The 25,652-nt window shown below is 40.8% G+C and overlaps 1 protein-coding gene across 1 annotated transcript; it reads right to left on the bottom strand.

Moving 5' to 3' along the window:
- Nucleotides 1–313: 313 nt before the first annotated feature.
- LOC138635898 (fibulin-2-like) lies at nt 314–25,130 on the bottom strand. The gene is made up of 17 exons (XM_069723610.1): nt 25,087–25,130; nt 21,547–22,963; nt 15,791–15,905; nt 15,340–15,469; nt 13,168–13,369; nt 11,283–11,501; nt 10,468–10,578; nt 9,829–9,930; nt 8,881–9,012; nt 5,619–5,756; nt 4,242–4,382; nt 3,803–3,931; nt 3,015–3,140; nt 2,496–2,612; nt 2,264–2,392; nt 1,756–1,879; nt 314–1,602 (listed from the first exon to the last, which is right to left on the bottom strand). The coding sequence occupies exons 2-17, from the start codon at nt 22,880–22,882 to the stop codon at nt 1,245–1,247; spliced, it is 3,609 nt and encodes a 1,202-aa protein (XP_069579711.1). The 5' UTR covers nt 22,883–22,963; nt 25,087–25,130; the 3' UTR covers nt 314–1,244.
- Nucleotides 25,131–25,652: the final 522 nt, after the last annotated feature.

Below are 25,652 nucleotides of genomic sequence, written 5' to 3'. Positions count from 1 at the left end.
GGTTCACTGAACCCTGAGCAGTGGCACAAGATTACTTTACAGTTTAAATAGGTGAAAACTACCATCTTTGCTTATTTATCTATGGGTTTTACTAAAATGAATTCAAGTTTATACACAATACTTCACATTAATGTTTTTTTTTTTCTGTGGAATTGTTGTATAAGACACCACTGCTTTGGAGGAAAGCCAATATTTAAGGGTGTTGGACTTCATTCATCCTGTAGGTGGTAGCGTGACACTTTCTTTGTTACAGACTCCAGTAGATGGAGCTGTAAAGTGCAGACCTTACATATTCAAATAAGAAGACCACAACAATTTTATTACTGATATCAAACACTACATGACCATTACTTTTATTAGCCATCATAAAATGTGTGTGTGCGTCAACCAGCATGTGATGACGGATGGCGCTCGTGTCGAGTTCACTTACTTGTAAGGTGGGAACAGGTATGTAAATAGGCATGGATATTTCCTGTGACATGCCCAGACAAGAATGGATTATATATTTTAACAAGAATTGGTGCATAATCAAACAAGTTAGTCAAGAGAAAATGACAGAGGAATAATTATAAAACAAAGACAGAACACATTCCTACAAAAGAAAAGTCATTACTCACCAATCTCCGCTGTTGTTTTTTAATATTTTACTAAAATACTTTGCTGCTTAAGAATCTAGCATAAAAAAATATGATACATCCACTGATAATATGTCTGATTACAGGGATACAAAAATACACCATACAGTTTAACATTAATACTTCAAAGACTAAATAAAAGCAGCTGTGCAGTGCAAAACAAATAAGACATACAGTTGTTCTGTAATGGAAAAAAATTTGATTAAAGTTGGCAGAAGTTATCTCGTTATTATTTTCAAATTTGACCAAAATCAAGTTCAAATAACCAGAATGACAACAAAAGTTTCATTTTTGTGGTATCATAAATATAGTTGTATTCCTAAATATATTATTTTATATTCAGACTTTAAAGAGTATTTAAAATTATGGAACATGTTCAAACCACATATTAAGATGGGGGGGAAAAAATGATATGGTTTTCATGTAGTAAAAACTGAAAGTGACAGAAAGCTTCTTTCTGAATGTTCCACTACTTACAGCAATGTTTTAACTTCAACTGAACAAAAAGCAAGATTAACTATTAAAACTCATCATGACAGATAGTGGTGTAGTTAAATAGTGATATGAGCTACATTAAGGTCCATATTGGCCACTGCACAGCTCCGACTGTTAGAGCAGGTTGGCTGTGATGAAGACGTAGATCCTGGCCTGGAAAGTGGTAAACGTCCCCTGTCTCCAGAGCTTCATCTCTACGTTGATTAGGAAATCCCTTGGACCCTGAACCTGTCGGTGAAAGTACACAGCGCCCGTGTAGGCATTCAGCTTCCTGGTGCTGAAGTAGTTCTCCTCATTTCCCTGCGTGATAGTGACGATAACGTTGTCTCCGGAGTAGGCGGGGGAGGGTCCGATGCGGAAGATCTGCGCAGGGATGACGATGGTGGACTGGAAGCTTAGGTAGTAGTAGGTGATTCTCAGAGGAGAGTTTTGACAGTCCATGTAGTTGGGACAGCTGATCCGCTCACAGCGCCTAGGAGGGATAAAGGGAGGAGAGGGCAGGGTAAACTTAACTTGTAAGGCACCATTCAAAAACGAGGTGAATCAAAGTGCTTTAAAAAGAGATACAATTTTATGACCGATGACTTGTACTGAAAATTTGTTTTAAAGTGATGTTGAAACTTACGTGTCTGACACTTTGCGGTAGTTTGCTGGACAGCTGAGAGAAAGGCAGCGGTACCCTCCTTGGATGTTGTAACAGGTCTCAGCTAAAGAGCAGTTATGGGCCCTTGTGGCACACTCATCAATATCTAAAACACACAGTTAGTGCAGAAGGGTTGGTTTTTACTGCCTGGAGAGTAGGAAATGCGTGTTAGTAGCAGGATGATAGAGCTTCGAGGAAAAGCCTCCTTGTGGGGAAAAAGACTGCTCAAGTAAAAAAATTCAAATTAGTATGACAAGTTTCTCAGGCCAATAAAATTTTATAGAGTATGTAATTACTGCACCACTGTAAAACCACCAATTATATTTATCTGAGCAGAACCATTACAGTGCACTCTGAGGAGTTCAATGGGTGCTGCACCATTTTTAAAACCAGTTCTGGAAAAGAACTTAATGAGGCTCTGAAGCTACTGCAGCTCAGTATGAGCATGCGTGTGGTTAGTGTATTGTTTTGTTTGGTGGGTGATGTTTACCTCTGCAAGAACGACCATTTGGAGACATGGCGTATCCGTATTCAGGACAGGCACACTGGTAACTGCCGGGAACATTCACACACTTGTAGGTACACAGATGGCCGACGCTCTGGGAACACTCATCGATGTCTGGGTGATAAGGAAAATAAAACATGTGAAATTGATTTATGGACTCACCCAAACATAGGTTCGGTATAAATACGGTGTTTGTGCGTAATCGAGCACGCTCCACCTTCACAGGTGTGCCCGTCCTCCCTCAGGTGGTAGCCTTTTCGGCAGTAACACTGGTAGGAGCCGTAGATGTTGGCACACTCCTGACTGCATGGGCTGGCCAAACACTCATTCACATCTGGAGATTAGAGGTTAGCGCTCATTACTGTCACAACTCACCTGATCAAAGACTTTTCTATGGTTTTATCCTAACATCTAAACAAATGTTGTTATTAAGCCAATTATGCTTTTACTGGTTTCTGCTTGAAGGCACAGCATGATTTACAGTATAATACACTATTACACCTTACCACTATCCCTCCTCAGTAACATGCTGCAGTGGCCAGCTTTAATATCAGCTCAGTCCTGCAACCTACACTAATCATAAACACACACAAAACTGGTGTCCCAACAAACACACACATATTTTTACACACAATTTCACAAAAACATACAGCAACATGCAGGGACATGCACACACACACACACACACACACACACACACACACACACACACACACACACACACACACACACACACCTTCACAGTTCTTGCCATCACCAGATAAGCGGAAACCAGAGGTACATGAGCATTCATACGAGCCCGGGGTGTTCTCACAGGTCTGGGCACACAGACGGCCTGGGTATCGCCAGCACTCGTTCACATCTGAGAGGAAGAAGAAACATCATCATACTTTAGGGTAAGTAAATTTGACATTTGTGCGTTTGCACCCATGTGTGCAAGTGTGTGTGTGTGTGTGTGTGCAGCCAAACATGTGTGAGTTTGTTGTCAACTGCGCACGTGTGCGTGCCCGCGCATGTTTGCGTGCATGTCAACGAGAGTGCGATGTAACCGGGGCCATCTGTCTGCTGATAGTCTAAACACTTGAGCACAGTCCATTATTATGAGAGTCACAACACAGTAAATCCCAAACAGAGGGAGCAGCAGCAGCAGCGGCGGCAGCGGCAGCGGCGGCGGCGGCAGCGGCGGGGGCAGAACAGAGTCTCTGCAGCGGGAGACGTGATTGGTAGCCCAGTGGATACTGCAGGAGCCAGCAGCAGAGGCTGGGAAACAGCAGCAGCTCTCCCACCACAGAATAATAAACAGGAGCAGCAGAGTAGGCAGGTAGAGAGAAAGGCTGGCTGTACAGAATTACAAGAGAGTGAGAAAAAAAAAAGTGGTCAAGGGTGAGAGGAAGTGAAGGAGTAACTGAATAAGGAAGAAACTATCTGAGAAGAAGACAAAACAAAAAAGAAATAAAAGGTGTTTTTTGTTTTGTTTTGCAATTTAGCAAGTGTTCTTCATGACGTATACAAAGCCCAGCATACCTACACACATCCTCCTGAATGAGTCATACTGATAGCCTGTCTGGCATTCACAACGATAGGAACCAGGCAAATTGTGGCACAGCTGGCCTTCTCCACATCGATGCAGGCTGCTCTGACATTCATCCACATCTACAAGATGGATTGTAAAGTGATAAAGAAATCAGTAAAATGATAGTGGTAACATTCAGCTCCCACCGCTTTGTGTTTTTAAACTCAAATAGCATTAGAAATGTTTTTTTGTTTTTTTTTCATAAGCCTTCTACTTTGTGATCTATTTGTTTATGAAATCATATTTTTTTTAATTTTTCAAGGCAACAAACAAAAGTAGTTCTTTGAGTGTTACATTTTTTGTTGGTTGCGTGTAAAGGCCTTCTCACCCTAAAGTCTGCATATCAAATCTGATTACACGTGCTTCATGCGTAGTAACTACAAATCTTACCAATACATCTGGATCCATGAGGACTGGCGTGATAGCCACGGCTACATATTATCTTCCTGTGGCACATGTAGGATCCCACCGTGTTGATGCAGTTAAATCCTGGACTGCATGGCTGGCTCACAGCATTGCACTCATCAGTGTCTGGTACAGGGAGAGCGATAGAAAGAGTGAGAGAGAGGTGAGGAAAAGTAGAAGAAGAGGAAAGCCCCAAAGGCACAAAGACGAGGCATGAGAGACTAGAGCGCGGCTCTTTAGCCACACAGTGCTGCGATATCAAAGCAAGCACACATCACACAGTTGCATTCCCCTGGATAACTTTGTTGTGTGTGTGTGTCTGACATTTTCTCTATTTTCTCATTTCTCAGAGTATTTCTTTTACACTCCTTTTATAGTGGCATCTGCTGCCTCGACATGCCCAAGTTCCTGCCCCTGGGGGCTAATTCCACAGCATCAGTTTGTACTGGAGGAGGGCAGAAGATTGGCTTTTATCCACCCCTTTGCAGCCCCTAACAGCAACTTCTCTGATCCCCTGTCTGTGTGGCATTTAACCCCTCTGTCACTGCTGTGCTGCTGATTCACCTGCATGCTGTGCATCTTCATAGACGGCACAGGCGGCGATTCACCTGTGGAGAAATTTTCTCTTTGTGTTTGGGAGCCAGATAAGGGATCTCAGGGCTTGTCATTTCTTTTTTTTTTCTATTCCAAACAAACACGTTACCTGTTTATTTCTTCAGATTGCACAGCAGTGGGGCTGTGGCTCAGACGGTAGAGTGGGTTGCACACTAATCAGAAGGTTGGTGGTATGATCCCCAGCTCCTCCTGTCCACATGCCTAAGTGTCCTTGAGCAAGACACTGAACCCTAAGTTGCTCCCGATGGTGTACCATCGGTGTGTGAATGTGCTCCTGATGGCAGCACCTTGCATGGTGATCTGTCTCATTAGTGTGTGAATGGGTGAATGGGGAAAAACCATGTTAAAGCACTTTGAGACCGAAAGGTGATAAAGCGCTATACAAGTACAGACCATTTACCATTTACATTTAAAACCAGAAAGAAAATTATAGAATAAACATCTGCATACATCTGTCCTTCAATCAATGGCCCAAGACTGGTTACCAGCAATCAGTGTTGCAATGGACATTAACAATCACATGATTATCAAATTTTGGTCTTATGAAATGCTAAAATAATGTTGAAACGTAGTATTATAATGATCTATTTACTTTATCTTATGTGTAATGCCTACATCTTTTTTATGCATCTTTACACACCAATAACAGACATTTGAGGTTAGAAGTCCAGTGCGGACACAGATTAATTTTTACTAATAACAATTAAGAATGAAAATAAAAAAAAATACCTACATGGTTTCTCTTACCTACACAGTCGCCCTGTGTGTCCTGGTTAAAGCCCACAGGACACTGAGGATTGCGATTGCACCTGAACGAGCCCTCTGTGTTATCACACTCAAAGCCAGCTCCACAGTTATGGTTTCCCTGCACGCACTCATTGATGTCTGTGGGAGAAGACAAATAAATTAGTTTATGAGAACTAAAGAAATTATCAGTTGTTAATCATGCGCATAGGACACCTACATAGCTAATTACACATCAGAGCAGACTAAAATGACATGTGGCGTTCCCCAAGCTTCAATTCTGGGGCCTCTTCTGTTCAACATCTACATGCTTCCACTGGCTCAGATTATGGAAAACAACAAAGTGTGTTATCATATTTATGCAGAAGACACACATTTACATAACTATATCGCCAGGGGACTATAATCCCATACAAGAGCTGGGTATATGCATTGAACAAATCAACACTCAGATGTGCCAGAATTGTGTTCAATTAAACAAAGATAAAACAGAAGTAATTGTTTTTGGTGCCAAGGAAGGACGATTAAAAGTCAGCGCTCATCTTTAATCACTGATGTTAAAAACTACAAACCAAGCCAGAAATCTAGGTGCAGTCATGGATTCAAACCTCAATCTGAACAGCCATATTAAGAAAATTACAAAATCAGATTTGATGATGTATTAAACTTGACTGTAACTTTGATCCTTTTTTTTTTTTTTAGCTTGCTTAATGTTTTAATCACTGTTTTTAATGTTTTAATCACTGTTTTTAATGGTTTAATCACTGTTTTTAATGTTTTAATCACTGTTCTTAATGGTTTTTAAATGTCCTTTTTTTTTGCCTTATGTTTTGATGCTTTTAATGGTTTTACGTGAATCACTTTTAATTGCCTTATTGTTGAAATGTGCTCTACAAATAAACCTGCCTTGCCTTACATGTAATACCATATTTTACATCTAGATGACAGTGTGGTTAAAAGACAGATCACATGTTTCACTTTTAGTGCTGTTCATCTATGATAAATCTCTCCCAGTCAACAGTCAGGGGTTAATCAAGACTAAAAGAACTGTATTAGAATTTAAGAACCTTATTTACACTAATCAATCTATTTGCAAACTAAAAAGCCTGAATGACAGTTTATTAGTTCAACAAGATGAATACATCTAATGAGTCAAACCAGCAGAAGTCACACGCATCAGTCTTCCTGTGCCGTGTGTGTGAACATTATTCCCCCAGTCCTCCAACACCTGTCTACTCAGGGATTTACCTCCTGTCAATCAGCCCTCCACATCTGTTGCCACAGAATGAACGAAAGCTGGAGGGAAATAACACTCCCAAAATATCACAAAAGGCAGTGCATACATATGTGTGTGTCTGTGAATAATGCATTAGCGTCTTATGTTTTCAAGGAGGTTTGCGGGATTTCACCACTGTAATTGCTGTATAGAGGCCTTAACCAGCTATGGCAGGCAGCCCTGCAGATATAGGGTAGGTCTCTGAGCAGCAGAGAGTGATTGAGCATCTTGCTACTGACACAAACCTGGCAGACTCGGCAAGAAGCTGAGTGAGCCTGACAACGACGGAGACAGAGATAGGAAAACCAGGAAGCAGGATAAATGTGTGCGAGATTGGCAGTGACTTCCCTCCCAGTGAAGGCAAAGGGCTCAAGGAGCCTTGAAAGGTCAAAAAGTCCACCGCTGCTGTATGGGAGAATTTAACCCATTTTAACCCTCGGCAGTTATTTCCCTGTGTTACTCCCTTTACTTACAGGCCTACATATGTGCTTCAGCAAGGCGTGACATTTATTTTGAGAATAGGTTTGGCTGAAATTTCATCAGAGCACTTTGCATAAAACAAATTTAAGAATGAAATGATTTCAATAAATCAAAAATTTTGTGCCTGTATGTCGCTGTATATATAGTATCTATCTGCGTATAGGTTTCATACAATATCAATAGAGAAGTGTTCCAGGGTACTACAGTCAAATTGAGGGGACACTGTAAAACACAAAAAAGGTAATTTTGACACATTATCAGCAACATGTTTTTGCTTTCATCTCCCAATCATGCTTTTTGTGATGTAAATGAAAAATGTAACGTTTTCCATGCAGTACTGTTTAAGCTGTGGGCAACCTGATCTTCTGTTTTTCACCTACTATTATTTACATTTCAGCAAATTGGCCCTGTCATGCTACATTTGCTACTAGCTGTTCCTATTTTTACTGTAACCACGACTGCACAGACAATCAACTGTATTTTCTATAAGAAAAAAGTCTAAATTAGTTGATTATGAGATCTAATTTGTACATTTTTGTCAACAGAAAGAGCAAAATGCACTGTTTTCAGCAATGTGAGTATTGTGCTTTCTGGTTTGACTGAATTACAGCAGAGGAGTACATTTGAAAGATTCTCAAAAATAAAAGAAAGACTAGATTGCACAATTAATTCCTGGATTTAACCGAGTCATTCTATTTGCAGATTAGAGAGGAAAACAATTTATTTTTTCTTCGAACAGTGACTCTTCATTTGTGAGAGGAGGCAAAAGGAGTGTTGCATTACAGTCTCCTGGTAAGACACAAAGTGGGAATAGTAACACAGCAGAAAGTTGTTTTTTCACACACCTCATTTATGAAAATGGCCTGACGTTGCAACTGTTTGGAGTCTTATTGTAAACATATTTTCTTGTTGAATGCTCGTTTTGCCAAATTGAAAATCCTTTCGCAAAGAGTCCAGATTAGCTGAGTCTCCCTTCTGGAGCCCGCAGAAAACCATTTGCAGAGGCAAGCAGCACTTACAGCACATCTAAAACTCATCTGTGAGGCCCCCTCTTCCTGAACACTGCTGCTGCTGCTTTATGAATGAGACCTCTGCAAAGGCCCAATTTATGGTGCACGGAAATAATGAGACGTATTGGGAGGTTTACTATTGCATCACAAAGTTGAGCACCACCCACAAAGACAAGCTGGGCAGCTTTTCAAGTTTGAGTTAGCAGCAAGCAACTACAATAGAAAAACTTTTCTGAAGTAATATCCCTTAATGTTCCCTCTTGTTCGTGTTCTCAAATACAAAATTACATAAATGGTCGATGTAGAGAAATAAATAAAAATCAAATTCTCAACACTTACTCAGGAGGGTTGTAAAAGTTATTGTGCCTGAACAATGCGCTTTCCTTACATTGTGAACATGCGGCAATACAAAGGCTCCCTTGCTGGTATTTCCAACATATTGACTGTAAATGGAAGTGAATACTTTGATGCTGTTTAATGCTGATAAGGTTTAATGTACCTTCACAAAGGTCATTGTTGATCTGATATCCGGGGGGGCAGGTGATCAGTCTCTGACAGACAAAACTCCCCGCCGTATTCACGCAGCGCTCAGTCAGCTGGCAGGCACGTGCAGATAAACACTCATTTATGTCTGGATGGTGAAAAGAATCAAGACAAATGTGTGAGAGTGAAGAAGGAGAATAAACAATGAGGAAGGCACAGAAGAAGAGGCTGGAGGAAAAGGTTTAAGAAAAGCAGACAAGCAGACACAAAATTACATCAAGTGCGCTGTCGTCTGGGTGTATCAGTCTACAGTTAGAGGCAGATTAAAGAGACAGGTCGGACCCTCCTCGAGGAGAGAGATTAGGGCCGAGGCCACTGGGTATAAAATCCACACAATGAGAAATTTGTCACCACACTGAGCCGCTCTCTGTGTCACTGCCACAGTTTGCGGCTGTCAAGCAGGAGACAGACCAGTGGTTGTGGCTTTACTTAAAGATGTGTCCCTGAGAGACAGCTTAGACACAGAGAGCGGTAGCTGATCGGCCTCATGATAAAACACACGGTGCACCACAGTGCAAATAAAGGGTATATATATGTATGTGGTATGCAGTTAGCGAGACATATCATGACAACGCATGGATAGCTGGGATAATCCCTCCGGTAGAGACACAGAGTTCAGGAACAAGATGAAAACTTTTCCCCTCTTATGTTTTCTTTTTTTCCTCAGCACATTGCTGAGACTGAAGGGGATTAGCGCTGTATCTCCTCTGCAAATCTAGAGGCACTGATGAGAGAAAGAGACAAATCAGTGGCGGACAGTCTTGCCAGGAAACTCTCCTCAGCTGGAACCAAACTCCTCTGACTGAAAAATTAAATTGAAATGAGCCATTTTTCATCCCTATGATTACACAAACGTTCCACATGCGACCTCAATGTGATGTAAGAAAAAGGATTAGTTCCTTACCTTCACAAGAGCGTTCATCAGCTCTCAGGGAGAATCCTGGGAAACAGAAGCACTGTGGCCTTCCGCCCACCGGGGTGCACTGTTGCTCACAGATGCCATTTCCTGGAAAAAAAACCAGTATGGTTGGGTAAAGGGAAATATACTGTACTATTACACCACACAGCAATATTTAAGCAGAAACAGAGGAGGGCTTTGTGGCTGTGTGTGGGAGACAGAGCAGTATTTACGGTATAGCTGTTTGCTCATTTCCTTTTTTCCAGGTTGATCCCGACCTGGTCATATTGTATTTCATACTTTTGGCCCACACTGTGGTGGACCTCCACCCTGGTGTCATGGAAACCAAACAAGACCAACAAAATGTGAATTATGATATGGAGAACTCGTGAGAATGAGCGGCTGATGCCAAAATGCCACTTCCATTTGACCTTTTGCAGCACAATTAGATTTCATTGAAAGGGTGGATGGTTGAATGTCAGTCTATGGCCGCCTGTGCCGCCTGTGCCACCTATGCCGCCTCCTCCGCAAAACATATCCAACTACATCAAGATGCATGTTCCAGTCTTTGATTAAGACATGAGGATGAATGGATTGTGAACTGCCAGCAGCTCTCCACCCATGATTAAGCTGTGCGTCTCTAACCTTCACAGGGGTTGAGTGGGACAGCAGGCTGGGTGGGAGGTGGAAGTGGTGAGGTGGGCTCCGCCACCGCTCTGTCAACCTCCTTCAGTCTGTTCTCCTCATCCACCGTCTCTGCATGAACATGAATAATGTCAACACACGAGCAATGAACTACACTGTAATCATGAATTCCACCTCTCCATCTACAGCTGTATTAGTTAAGAGACTCAGACCTTGTGCAATGCCTGCGTTTTCATCCAACGATATGAGACTAGTGGCTACAGATGAAAGTTGTAATAGCAATGGAGGTGAGACAGGAAAAGACATTGCCTGCAGACAAACATTTGCTTTTATTAGTGAGCCCCATCCCTCACTATAATTTGCAGAGAACTCTGGCATTAGTATCCTGTTGAGACAGGCTTGTGTTGGTGAAAGCCACTGTTGATTAAAGTCTGGTACGTTGAACAGAATTACCTGGAAGTACTTCTGAACTCTACGTCCGAGCAGACATTTGGATTTAACTTAAACATAAAATGAGTCTCAGTGAAAAAAGCATTTTCAGCTGAAATTCATTTTGACAACAGCACTAGATTAGCATTGCTGTCAGACCAGGAAAGGGATGTTAGTGTATGAACAGATTATTAGGCAGTATCAGGCCGTTGCAGACAGGAAGGAACTTACTCAGGCCAGGAAAATAATACAAAGTGAATGTGTAGACAAACGGGGTCTTTCAAACATGCATGCATACTGTATATCATACTTCAAAGAGTAAATGGCACAACGAATTGCTTCCCTATGTGTGGCCATCAGTGGAAATGCGGTGGTCTTCACTTTACCTTGTGCACAAGTGAAAGCGTCATCTTGCAGCACGTATCCAGGGAAGCACTCACACCGGAAAGAGCCCGGCGTGTTGACACATCTGTGGTGGCAGATGTTGCCCTCATATATCTGGCACTCATCCATGTCCTCCACCTCAACAGGACCCTCCACGGCATTCCCCCCATCCTGCTCCTCTCCGATGGAGAAGGCCTCCTTAGGGTACGGGCTGTCAGATACTACGGCACAAGGAGAGAGTGGCCGTTGCTCTCACAGGCAAGAACATAACATAAAGGAAAACACCTTTTAAATATTTACAGGAAAGATCTGACAGCCTCTTTTTAACAGATCTCAATGATAAGGAGGATTTCTTTTCTTGTTTTTTATTGTAATGTTTATTTTTACAGGGCTAAGTGCACGGCATCAACCACGGCCACATACCACACCATTCACATCCTAAGCAAGTTTGCAACGCCCATCTTTAGAAGGGTTCTTATAAAAAATACACATGCAAAAAATATGTGCCAGTAGTCCCCTTATTCTCATGATGGTCTCTTTATCGGCCGGTATCAGCAAAACATAAAGTATTACATTCTGACTTTCCACAGTGAATAAAAGATACTAGGAGATATTACTGATGTAAAAAGAGTGACAAGATTAACCTAGTAGGAGTTGCTGGACCAAGTGGCAAATGCTTAACAGTGTAGAAAATGCTGAAGCTTTAAATTTGAAACCTTCACAGGAAGTCACAGTGTGTGGCTAGCAGTGAATTCAGCCATTTTACCAAATTAACTCCACAATTAATTTGTATTATCAAGTTGAATATTTAATGGTTGCATAAATTCAGAAAGCACTAGACATTTTTGAGAGAACACTATTACTCATAAGGAATATGAAGTCCACATACTTAAAGTATGTTCTTGGGTTAAACTGAACTGTAGCTGCATCAAGTAGCAGTGGCACTAACGTCAACTTGCCCCGCCCAGTTTGCATTTAGTAGCTAATAATTTGGTAGGCGTTGACTGTCAAAGCTTGGTTGTGTTATCATCTGACGCTGTTTGTGCACATTTTGTGCCCTTTTGTAGCCAGGCTAACATTATTGTGAGGTTAATGTAATGTTACTTGGATACACCGCAGACAGAAAAAAACAGGAAGACAAGAACGGAAACAGGTGACTGTCTCGTAGTGTCCCCTGGGTAAGGTAGTTTATTTGGAGCCAGTATGACTCGCCCAGATAACCTGATATAAAGGCAGGAAACAGTAGGCCCAGCGGTTGTAAATTCCACGTGTGTGCTGAATGCACTTCCTTCAAAGGGTAAGTAACACCTGCCCACCTGGAGCCCTGTACATGTTGCATAACAAGATACACAAAACGCACCGAATGATGTGTTCTGTATTTCTGATTCTGTTCCATATATCACTGTAAAATTGGCAAAATGTTTGGCATGAAAGTAAAACTCAATTAACATCCCAGTGAGATGTTCCTCATAACTCATGACCACAAGGCAGGTGAGACTTCAAAAAAACTGTTGCAGTAAGAATTTGATGAGCCAATTTTTTCCCCCTCAAGCAGCCAAGGCAAATCAGGACAAGACAACTTCCAAAAACAAAGTCGTTTACTGGAACAGAAGTGAATACAATGCCAGGCAGGCAGACAGACCCTATATCTCTCAGAATTACATTACATGGGATGACTGGGATTTTTACACCATCTCAATAGGTGTACTATTTTTCACCAGGGTGCTGGTGTGCTTCCTTTTAAGAGATAGTTTAAAGAAAATGGGATTTCTGTTTTTGTTTGCGTCAGTACCTTTCCTTGGTAGTGCATCCCACCCGCTCTTTTGGCCTGAAACTTGCCTTTCAAAATTGTGTACGTGTGCGTGTGAATAATTTTGTTGACAATACCTTTTTCCGGTGGTATAGTGGAGTCCAGAGCGGGCCTCTCTCTGACTGTGTGCCAGACGTTCGGATTCTTAGCCCTCCCTTCCTCCCCCTCGCAGCAGGTTAGAAAGATGTGTCTGCAGTGGAAGCCCAGGTACTGGTGAGCTTCACAGCGATGCCCCTCACTGCGGAACTGCAGCCCAAGAGAGCAGCAGCCGCAGCACTCCTGCAGTTCAAACAAACAGTCTTTACATGTAGTCATGGATCAGGTTTTTAAAGCTGCTGCACATAAAAAGCTGTTAAAAATACTACACACTGGTCCATGTAGTACACAAGATTTACTTTTAACCACGGTGAAGTGGCTCTATGATCGTCAGTTTTGGACAGTTGACTGCTGGGTCAGTTGGTCCACCACTGCAAATCTCTCCAGAGCTACTGAATCTCCATTATTTTTTAATTATATGATCCCCAGAGGATGAATTGAATATTGAATAGATTGCCAAGAAATTTGGCAGACATGCATTTGTGCTATTACAATGAAACTATCTCAACAGCTCCTGTTCTTGATGGACTTTGGTACAGACTGTCATGATTCCAAGAGGATAAATCATCTTAACTTTAATGATCATCTGACTTTTCTCTATCTTCATATTGGGGTTGATATTTGTGGGTGAAATGTACGTGAAATGTCTCAACACCCTTTTTATGAATTTTCATACACAGATTAATGGTCCTTCAGGATGCATTTTTATTACTTTAGGGATCCCTTAACCTTTTCTCAAGCGCTAGTCAAGTCAAATTATTTTCAAAAACTATTTCCATCAGCTTCAGCTGTACTTTGTTTTAAGTGATTATTTGCAAATATTTTGCATAACTCTATTAAAGTCATAACATAATCGCCTTATCGTGATTATTTGAGCTAAATGCAATCATTTTGCATGATCATTAGAGACATTTTCATTCATTTGAATAAAAACAGCTGAATAAATCTAACATAAATGTCATATTTCCAAGTCGTTTTCTACCTTATGAAGTTTATTTGGCACTCTTCTGACGTCACCTCATTGTGCCCCTTTCTTGTGCCATAGTTTAATGGCACATGAGTGAACAACTAGCTCCACCAACTGTTTATCTCCAGGCGCTTAACTTCTAATGTGCCACTGACCGTATTTTGATGAGCATCTATTTACATTAACATAATGGATTTAGTTGCAAAGCCAAACACCACAGCCAATAAATAAAATCCATTTATTGGCTGTGGTGTTTGGCTTTGCAATGAAATCCAAGACGAAGAAGTTCTTCTTATAATGCATTATTAACCTATGATTAAGCATAAAATGAACAGAAAAAGACAAATTGTTAATCAATTTATATCACAATTAATTGTCAACTTAAATTTAATGATAATGACAGCCTTAGTTATGCGTGCTAACATCAGGACGTAAGGATTGTCATTATTCTGCTGTGAACAAAGAATTGACAGAGCTGCTGGCTCTTCGTCTTGCTGAATTGAACTTCAGTAGTTACACGTCTTTAGTTTAGAGCAGCTCTCCTCTTGCACACAGCCTCTTAATCAGTTTCTCTGTAGCTCTCAGCACGATGCCCACTGAGTGCATAGGAGCATGGCGAAACATAAAACTGAGGTAATGACCTCTGTGATGTAGCATGATTGTAGATGGCATAATATTACAAAATCTACATGGGTCCCTTAGAAAGGTGGCGAAAGGCAATATTTAACAATTGCAACTCACCATCATGTCAATAATGGCTCCAAGCTGCTCAAGAGAGTTACACAGTCACCATGATAGGACCCTTATTGACTCCCATAATAGTCAGCACTGCTACTGTTTTACCACAACAATTATTAATCCATGTTTCCACAATTTCAGAGAGGTCAAACAATTGACATGTTACGTTTCAAGTTCTGCTTTGAACATTGTAAAGCGCGTACTATGGGAATCTTCAGTTGTAATAGGCCCTGAATCATTTTATCTAAATTAAATAAGATAATTAAATAACAAGGGAGTTGGCACCACATCAGTAATCCTCAGAGGAAAATAAGAATAAAGTTGCTCAAACTCTGTGGACTGTATTAATTTGGCTTAATTTAAAATTTACAATGTCAAAGTTTGACTGTAAGCCCGGTGAACTGTGTTTGCCCTTGCCATGGTAGCTGGTCACAGATCATCTACTTGCCTTGTAGGAATTAATTCCGCATTTATTGCTGGCATCCTCTTCGCACACACTTCCTGCTCTGGCTGCAGTAATTCCAGCCAAGCACCGACTTTCTCTGAGGGAGCTGAGGCAGCACTGTTGTTGGGCAGTCCTACCAGAGAGAGGCACACATGAGAAACGACTGCAGGAGTGTTTGGACTGCAACTGTGGCATTACAGCAACAACAATTGTTCCCATGAGTGTTGTCAGAGAGCTGAAAGTTTCTATGAATTGAAGATGGAACTTTTAAAAATTACAATTTACCAGTAAAAGCTCTGAGGATCATTCAGAGTTCCAACTTAATAGACTTACAAACAAGATATGAAAATGTATTTATTATTACATCTTTTGTGCCTTTTAATAAAGTCATTTTAATTCACTTTGTTGATAAGTCCAGTGAAGGAGATGGGTGCTCTGTAAATAATGTCCTTACCAGCATATTGAGTGCCTATCTTTGGTGGGTGGTACCATGTTGTTGCAGTGCCCATTAGCTGAAGCCCATTTCTCCCCTGTCTCACAGCAGGTCTTCAGCAGCTCCTTGGCAGACACTGTAATGAAACACAAACACTCAGACCCAGATTGATCCTGCTCAGTGCAGCCAGTGTTTCAGGGAAATCACATGAAACAACGTTAACGATATGAATTCAGTAGAATAGTTAAACCTTTTACCATCTGAGAAACCCATCAGTGAGAGGCTGTAAAATTTGGTTATTGATATCTGAAATGCAACCAACTTGTGTTCTTGGTGACTGAACACTGAGAATTGCAAGTACAATATGTGCTTCATTTTATTTTCAGATTTTGCTCTCACTTGAACTGGCAGAGAAAAGTATGAAACCCAAAACTCTCTAAAATTACCGTCAGGAAAATTGCTTCTTTTTTTTTGTTGCATCCTGGTTAATCAAAGCTGGACCTGAGTGAAAAGGGCAACACATTAGCACCTCATTTCAAAGTGGGTCAGGGAGCAGACAGAGCAAAGACACATCATCCAGTTTACATGGAAAATGTATACGTGTTTCCTCAATAACAGGGCATGGCATTCCAGCATTGATTTGTGGGCCCTGCACTACTCTACAAGACATGACTTATGACATTCACGTCTTCTTAGTCAGTCACACCATATGAGATCATAAAGATAAATGTCTTTTGGAATCTACAACATTTTGCTGATGTTCTTTTAAACTTTTAATTTCACTTTAAACTCATCCATTTAAATCAGAACCATAATTCGACATATTTAATACTTTTTTTAAGACAACACTTTTCCTACACTGAATTCGTGATTACTCATTCTCAGAAAATAAAATAATGCATTTACCAAATCCATTCAATAGTTGAGGACCGTAAATACACTACATTTTATGTACCAACCAATGAACCAACTTACTGTGCCATCCCTCAAGACATGTCGTTAGCAGAGCCACAAACGATATGAACGACCCTCTAAAAGCTTTAATTGGCCTCTCACAGCACGGGCTGTTGCAACATAAGCTTTAAATGAAGGCAGAGGTCACAAAGATGAGGCAAAAATCGTACAGTTCTAAATAGATGAAGCTCAGCCCAGATATCCGAGAGTGCCCAAGGTCACTTTTAACTTCCACAGCCACTTCTATTTGTTAAAATACCTCACCTTGACTTATAATAAGCCCAAGGCAACTGCTCATAACAGAGCAAGAGTCTTCTGTAGTGTGCATAATTTAAAGGTTTCAAAATGAGAAAATATAAACCTTGAAAGGCACAATGTCTCTTTGATACAAAACTACAGTATCTGTGTCGACTGCTCAGTTTAACAAGTCCCTTTGAACCTCTGTGAATATATATTAAAAGACAGCGCACATAGTTATTCATCCTTCTTACATTGCGTCCTATTCATTTTCTCCAGAGGGAATCAGTTCACTCGTCACGAACAAACACAAATTTGCTGTAGGTGTCCATCTACAGTTAAAATATATAGAGTTCATGATGTTTTCAAATTGTGTTTTCTTTGAGGGATACCACATTTCACTAAAATTGCTACTGGGGATGAAAGCAATGATAAACTAGTTTAGCACAGCAGTATCCAGTGTAACCAGGTTGCTTCCTCTCTTGTTTGACATACCTTATAATTAAGCCTTGTGTAAAAATTCATCCCATTCAACTGTGCAATAATTTACTAAGCTGATTTATTGTATTTCCACAACAGAGACACAATATATATTTTTAAAAAGGTGAGTGAGGAGTGTCTTTGTTCCAGGCCTGTCATTGTATCTGTCCATTAGAGTAACATTAAGACCAGATGCTTTGCTTTTGTCCAAATCAAAGACATGGTGACATCACCCTCTCTGAAAATACGGAGTTAGGATAACAACCCAAAAAGGGCAACTCTCAACATGTCTGGAGGTGTCATAACGCAGTGCGCGCTGCCACTAATCAAGGCTCATGAGTCTTTTCTTTTGTGGTTTTGGCAGTGATTTACAATATAGGTGGGCTCGAAGACAACCGCACCAACAGTGCGAGTAACAGCACATGCCAAAGGTCCCCAACATGGGGCTGAACACAGCACATGAGTAATGCTGAAAGCTTAAAAGCATGGTGCGTGTGTGCGTGTGTTTGTGTGTGTGTGTGTGCGCGTGTATGTGTGCGTGTGTACGTGCATGCAGGCCTGTGTTAAACTCAGGAGGAGGTGAGACAATGTTCTTCCCACCTTCAACATGAGTACTTGCAGTGATATCGTGTGTTTAGAAACACATAATCACTGTCCAAGAACAGCTGGCTGTGACATAACAGGGAGGGCTCATCTGCTTTTACCATAACTTAATCTACAAAACAGTCAATTCATGTTTCAGTTATTGGCAACTTCTGCTTTAATTTCCCTCAGATTGTGACCTAGCAAGCGTGTGATCCATCTTTTTATAGTTAGATGTTGGAAGCCCTGAGGGTTTGCCGCAGTCTTTGATGGTTTCACACCGCAATCTCCAATCCAATTATACGTCCTTCGAGGTAAAATAATCTGTGAAACACTAATAAACACTTGCCAGGACTTGTGACTAATGGTTTAATGATTTATTTGCACTTATATCTTGGGTTTCCTAAAGATAGCACACGTGTCCTTGACTCACCAAAGTCCCCAGATGTATTTTTAGAATTTTCACTGCAACATACGAGAGAGGCATGCAGTGGATTATACTTTTACTCTAAGCACTTTCCACAGTATCGTAATTTGAACCCGTTTCCCGTTGCCTTATTATGCCTTAAATATTCCAAGGTGTGTTCACTAACCGGAACACAGGAAATTTTCTCATTTTTCGCCAGAGGAAATCCATCCAAATCCAGATTCTGGACCTGATAAATAAAAATAACATGGGGGAATAATATTACCTTATTGGTGGTTTTCAAGTCTCATTAGAAGTAACGATTTTCTGCATCAGAAATCATATAAATGAAGCATTAAAAAGATTTTGTATGAATGGGTTACAGTATTTTATATTTGGAGGAGAAAACATGAATTGTATTGTATTGTATTGAAATGTATACACAGCAGCACTACATCACTGCTTATATGTTACTGACAGAAAGAGGGAGACATGTTATTGTTGTACAATTTATGACCAATCTCTCTCTACTTATACTATGGGTATCTTTTATGAGCACTTTTTCTTCCTCTGGAGCAGATGTTGTTTGTTTTTTTTAATTTATAAGCATGGGTGACATGTTGATCTGGCGGTTTTTCAGTAAGGACATGTTGAGGATGGGAGACGCACCAAAATTACTGGAAATGACCTGGAAGGCACCCTAGATTAACCAGAGCCAATTATCTTCTTCAAGCAGCAGTGGCGGTACAGTAGGAATGAACTCTCACATGGCCAGCTGTGGAATTCACCCTCCTTTTCATCCTAAGGAAAATTATACATCTGCTCAGCCCACTCCCACATGCAGCATGTTGTGACAGTTTTGTTGCTAAAAACAAGTGCTTCCCCGGTTTATTTAATCTTGCCTTGAATAATTTTTATCCTGTGCTCATGTTTTATATCTAACGTTCTCCTAACTTAGCTCAACGCCGTGTTTAATGTTTGATAAAGTAGGACGGGAAGTTACAGAGAAGAGAATGTACGGACAGAGGTGTGCTGCAGATGAAGTGATTACTGGGAAGATAAACCAGCAGCCTCTCATGGGAGATGGGTAATCACACAGGCTTCATAAGGGAGCAGCGACTAGTAGTCTGGCAATCAAGCCATAACAGTGGTCTCATTCATCACATGGGTATTATGCCGCTCAAGGTACAACCCCCAAGAAATCCTAAACCAGGTCAGTCAGGCATCAGAAAGCCTCAACAATCCCTTCCCCCTTCTGAGCACAGAAAGAGGGCAAATGAGCAGGAGTTATTGACTGAACATAAAAACCAAACCAAAACAAAAAAACATTATCTCGGGTTGTTGTTTGTTTTTTTTACAGAAAATGACACCTATTTAAAAAAAGATTAGCAGGGTGTTTGTTATTCATACTTTCTCTTTTCCTCTGCAAATGATTTTAGCATCCTCAGCTAATGGCATTGATAACAGGCATTAGTCAACGTCCTTATCAGCCGAGTTTTCCCTGTTTGTGCTTTAACATGTCACCGCACTGGAAATCTTCCAATAGTCTGGTTCAGTAAACCTTCAGACTCATTCCATTCTGCAAACTGAGCAGCCAGACCAGTGAGTCCAAGCTCCTTATCCCCAGAGAAAAAAAAACATCTTTGACTTTGAGCTCAAACTCTCTTTCGTAAAGCTATTACTTTACAATTGAATAGATGGAGTTTATCCTAATTCACTTATAAACTGTGTGGAAAACGTTTAAGGACACCTGTCACAATAAATGTGTGTTTTTCCTTCAATAAATCAAAGAATTTCTATACTGGCTCAGACATTCATACACATTCACATTTAATTTTTAGCCTGTATTCTGCAACTTTATTGTAAATGAACCTCAGAGGTACCTCTCAGAGTGCACTCACACAAACACCTCACACATGCATTCACTATACATACCTATAGGGGCCAGGTGCCGAAAGGAAAGAATAGTTGTTACAGGTCTCAACAAAAATCATAGTGTTGTAAAGTAGGTTAACTACACACCTCCGGATTGCAGTTTGCTGGACAAAACACCACTAATAGGACAGACTTCTCAGACTCCTGCAGTTTCTTTAATGCAGTCACTGAAGTGGTTATAAGGATGAAATAGTCTTATACTCATTCATTATTTAGTTCTCTGAGCTCATGAGGAAGTCTTATAATATAGTGAGACTACCTGTGCCATAGAGTCATAAAGTACAGCAGATCTAATTAGGTTTCCTTGGCCGGAAGCTTATTTATCATTAACACTTATGGAACAGCATAAAATCATATTCCAGATTGCATCATAATTTTTTTTTTTATATTTTTTTTTTATATGGTATTTTATGGAGATTAAGATGCAGCTCTGTTTTGATTTATTGTATACATGTAACCTAACTTTACATCTTTGGAATAAGATGGATATTTTTTTCTTCATATTTTCCAATGAAGTGCAACTCATCTTCTTGACATCCACATAATCACTTCATCATCTGCTTTCTATTCCAGCGCCTGCAGTAGACTGGCCAGCAGTATATGCCCTGAAGGAGAGCTGAGCTGTTGGAGAAAATGCTGATAATCACATGAAGGAGGCAGGTAGGGGGAGAGCTCTCACTGAGAAATCACCAATTTCAGCTGCTCGGATTCATCAGAAGCATAATAATGTAAAAACGGTGGAAAACGCCTAATATTACTCGCTCTTTACAAACCTCTAGAGAAAATAAAAAAGAGCATTCTCTCAACTTAAATGCATGAAAAATAAATACACAGTAAATATATTAATTTTCTCCTCTGAGTAAGGTGGATAAATGCTATCTAGGGAAAACTGATTTTCCATGAACAATTGTTTTTCCTGAATCCCTGCCAGCTTGAATAGAGTGATTATGAATTCCTCCTCAAAAGACAGGATGCGGGAGAAGGAAAAGGAAGATCTGAAAAAGTGTGTCAGTATATCAGCACACTGGGATGTAGGCATTTTAATGAATCAAAAGCATTTCATGTCAGATTTGTTTTAAATCTGCACTCAACTGCTGTCAATTGCTTTTTTTCAGAAAGGATGCTACTGATCATAATAAAAAGGTCAGGATGACTTAAAACTGTTTATTGTGAGCTAACTTACCTTCAGTTTCTTCCTCCACATCCTGAGACTGGTAGTTGAAGAGGGTATGAGGTTGTCTTTGAGGCTCCTCGCTCTCCTCTCTCATCCTGACTGGAGCTTTTCTGGTGGGACTGAACTGGACTGTGGGGTATGACCCTTGTTCCTCTTTACCAACCGGCTGTCTGTGCTCCACTGACACTTTTTCTTGCCCCTTATGATTGACTGAATGGGAGCTGCCGTGACCCCTGGTTCGACTACTCTGACTGTGTTTGTGCTGGACCCCGGCGTTGGCACGGGCAGCATATGCTTTTAAAGTCCCTTGCACCACTCTGTTTCTGTCACTGTTTCGTCTCATGGTCCTTTCTCCAGTTTCCTGTGGCCTGTGGTCCTCTGTGGTCGCTCTCTGTGTGGTAGTGGTTGTTAGTGATGTTTTGCTTTGAGCCCCCGCAGTGGTTAGATCCGTGTTATGTGTAACCTCATGCCTATTGCTCCTCTCTGGATTTGGGCTTTTTTGCGTTTCTCTTGGCTCATGTCTGCTGCCATGATGAGAGCTGGAGGTAGTGGAGCTTGACTCTGGGTAAACTGGTGGTACTGTAGTAGATTCCAGTGGTTGGGCCAGATTCTGGATGGTGGAAGACGTTGGCTCTGCTAGAGTGTAGTCATAATTCTCTCTGCCAAAACTGGGTGGGTCCTCCTTATACAGTGGGAGAGTGTTTCTCACTGCCAGCTTGGAAAATGGCTCTATAGGACTTGTTTGCCGGCTGTCATGACGGCTGCTAATGTCTCTCAAAGGGCTGTTGTTCTCAGTAGTGGTTACCCACATTAGCTTATTATCACCACGAAGGTCACAGCCAGGGATGGGTGAGCACATTAACCTCCCACCCTCATTTGGACAGTGGCAAACTTGGCACTTGTCCACCTGAAAGGAGTGCCCTGCCTCGTACTTCTTGTTGTCATGGGCACAGCCAATTCGCCCACACTGCAGACATCCATCTGCAGGTTGTAAAATATCAACGCAGTTGGGGGGAATTTCGGGGCATGGAATAAAATGGCAGCTTATCTTGCCTCCTCCCTGGGGACAGGAGCATTCTGTGCTTCCAAAATCCACAAAGTAAGATTCCCCCTCTGGGACTTTCCCTTTCCGGAAGCCTGCTTGGACACAGTCGTAGTACTGGTATCCCTCACAGGAGCAGCCCCTTTGTGTGCAGGCGGGACAACAGGCACCCTTCTCTAAAACTGTTTCGATGCAGTTCTGCAGAACAGGACAGTCCACACCCGTGCAGTCTTTCTGGCTTAGACCGACATCCATGTAAAAGATCAGCAAACATAGAAACAATGTCACCCTTTGAGAATTCATTTTGCAAAAAAAGTTTTAAAAAAAAACAGTTCTTCAAAGTAGATGTATTTCCAGATGAGAGGCAATTTTCAGTCATTCAGCCTGTGAAAGTAAACAGTGGTTACTGACATATTTACATAACAAAGGTTATTTAGTTTTCAGCTTGAAAAAAATCTGTCCTTTTATGTATAGTGTGTATTTATAGTTAATATCAAAAACACATTTTGTAACTCACAATTTTAATTTGACCACCTGCCAAATGTCCATTTTTTCCATACCTATTCTTTCAACACCACAGGAGATGAAAGCTGTGGTTTATATTTGATTGCACATGGAAATTTGGCCAATGTTAAGGTTGACTGGAGGAAATATGGACAATGATAACCCAACAAAATTTCTCAGATGTTGAAAAAAAAAAAAAAAAAAAATAGCACTGCAAAAACACAACCTGCCCTATCTGACAATGCCATAGTTTACCATACTATACCAATATCCTGGGCTCAATGTTTTTCACTGAGAACAGCTTATCAGAGTTTATCCATTCATGTAGTGTATTCTCATGAAACTGCTTCCCTAGAATAAAATGGAAATGTTGTTTGGGTCAATATGGCTTATACCTGCCTACAGTAAGTGGTGGAGCACAAACTGATTCAGTAAACCGTCTTCTTGCTACAGTATACATGGCAGGAGTATTATTATATCTGACACATTGTAATGTAGTCTATAAAGTGATATAGAACAATTGCTGAGGCCTCTAAAGCTTTTCTTTGTACACCATACTGTACAGAGACAGAGTGGCACCACAGTCAGGCCTGTTCCTGTGAGTAAGTGGTGACTTTAAATCAGAGAGCACATTGAAAGCAGGTGTTTTCTATTTTACTTTTCCTGTTTTTTCTTGCTGCCTGCATTTGTGCCAATTGTACAAGACTTGTGACACTTCCTTCTAAAAAGCTTGGTTCAACATCAGAGATGACCTCAAAATCGTTCTGCGTGACAAACATGACTTTTGACATTTTATGCTCAAATGTTTTTAACCAATTTTAGTGGAGCTCGTCTTATTTTGTTATCATATTTGTCCCAGACTGCATGTCCTTAGAATAGATTCCCACCAGAGGAGGTGCTGCCACAGAAGGCAAAAGATAGTATACCTATGCATGAAGATCCTCCAGCAATATCTTCATGATATGACTTTAAACTCTGCTCGTAAGTTAGTGTTTTCAGGTGAATCTGTGACCTAAGCATGGAAGGCATCTACTCATTACATTTAAATGTAATCACTAAAGTCTACAGATCATCAAAATGAAATCTAACATCTGCTGCTCTGTTTTTCCAGGCAAAGCCGCAGAACAACACAAAGTGCACTGCGATTCCAATTAGAGAATCAATGAAGTCTTTGTGTGCAGCGGGTACAAAATCATTTTACCAGATCTTGAAGTCTTTCACTGGCACTTGACCCACTGCTTTGGTGTTTTAACTGCAGCCCTAAAAAGCACCAAAATCCAAAGTCTGCCGTGTGTCTACAACATTCACAGTCAGTGAAAGGGGAAAAGTCAATACAGAAAAAGACCACTGGAGATCTCATGGCTTTACCTCTAAACACCTGGACATGGGGCTGTTTTCAGTCAATGAAAAATAGTCTGTTGGGTTGTTTGTTCAGCTATCAGGTTAGGGAATGTCCTACAAAGCATTTCAAACAGCGACTGTTTGTGCTTTGCCATCCCAGTAGCCAAAAACTGACCTTCATCCTTTTGCCCACTGTGACACGCGCATGCACGGAGCCTTCACACGCGCAAACACTGTATATAATTCTTCAACGCACGAGAAAACACGCTGAAACTTCAACACTTAAAACATTTCGATGACGGCTGATGGATTAGTGAATGTCTCGCGCATGAAAGTAAAGCACACAGTCCAAAATGATTTCAGTCATCTATGATGCACAACAGTCAGCATTATAAGTGACTTCAACATTTGTACGTTGCAGTCGGTACACAGAGCAAAAAAAACCCCAACATAACCGCTTATTTTCATTCATCGGACAGTTACGACACAACTAGAAACAGCTGATTTAAATCAACTCTCGAAATAATGTTATCCATGATCAAAAACATTAGACTGATCACAGCACACAGCGTATAATCTTAATATCTATGCCCCGTGGGATCAATGTATCAAATCTATCGATGACATGGAGAGGTTTTATCTATAAAAGTGACGCTGCCTACCTCTCGTCCCTGATCTCGCAGTGCTGGTGTACTTCTGAGGGACACTTGTGCGTAAAGTTTATGCCCAGGCTCCGGCTGGGAGCGCCTTCGCTCCCTTTTCTTTTGGAGTGGGGCGGGACTAACTTTCATCGAATTATTTTCAAACTTTTCCGAAATGATTTCAGTTTCATTTTCTACGTTAGAATTTACCCAAAATATGAGAAAAGGCAACTTGGAGAGGCGTCAGGAGAAAATGTGTGTTTTCAGTACGTATTGAAGTTAATTGTGTGAGTGTCTCTGTGGGAATATAATGCTGATTAAAAGAAATCAGAGTGCCACTAGTGATATAGCAGGCTATAAAGGAATATAACAATGACGTGAAAATCACAGACTTGTAATTTATTTGTTTTTGTACATATTGCACAGGTAACCTTGAAAACTGCAGTTTCCAATTAGGTCCCATATTATCTGTTTACTCCTTGTGACGAATTAAGCTCATACAAGCATCATTAGACATCACGTGTTGTCTGTGATCTTTTGGGTAGGATAACTGTATTACAGCAGTAATGACTCAAATCTGATATACT

The sequence above is a fragment of the Brachyistius frenatus genome, unplaced genomic scaffold, assembly GCF_029030835.1.
Source record: "Brachyistius frenatus isolate BFR_SWC_R1_liver_20210118 unplaced genomic scaffold, ASM2903083v1 Contig_6, whole genome shotgun sequence".
NCBI classification, from domain to species: domain Eukaryota; kingdom Metazoa; phylum Chordata; class Actinopteri; family Embiotocidae; genus Brachyistius; species Brachyistius frenatus.
This window is presented reverse-complemented; position numbering and strand designations above follow the sequence as displayed.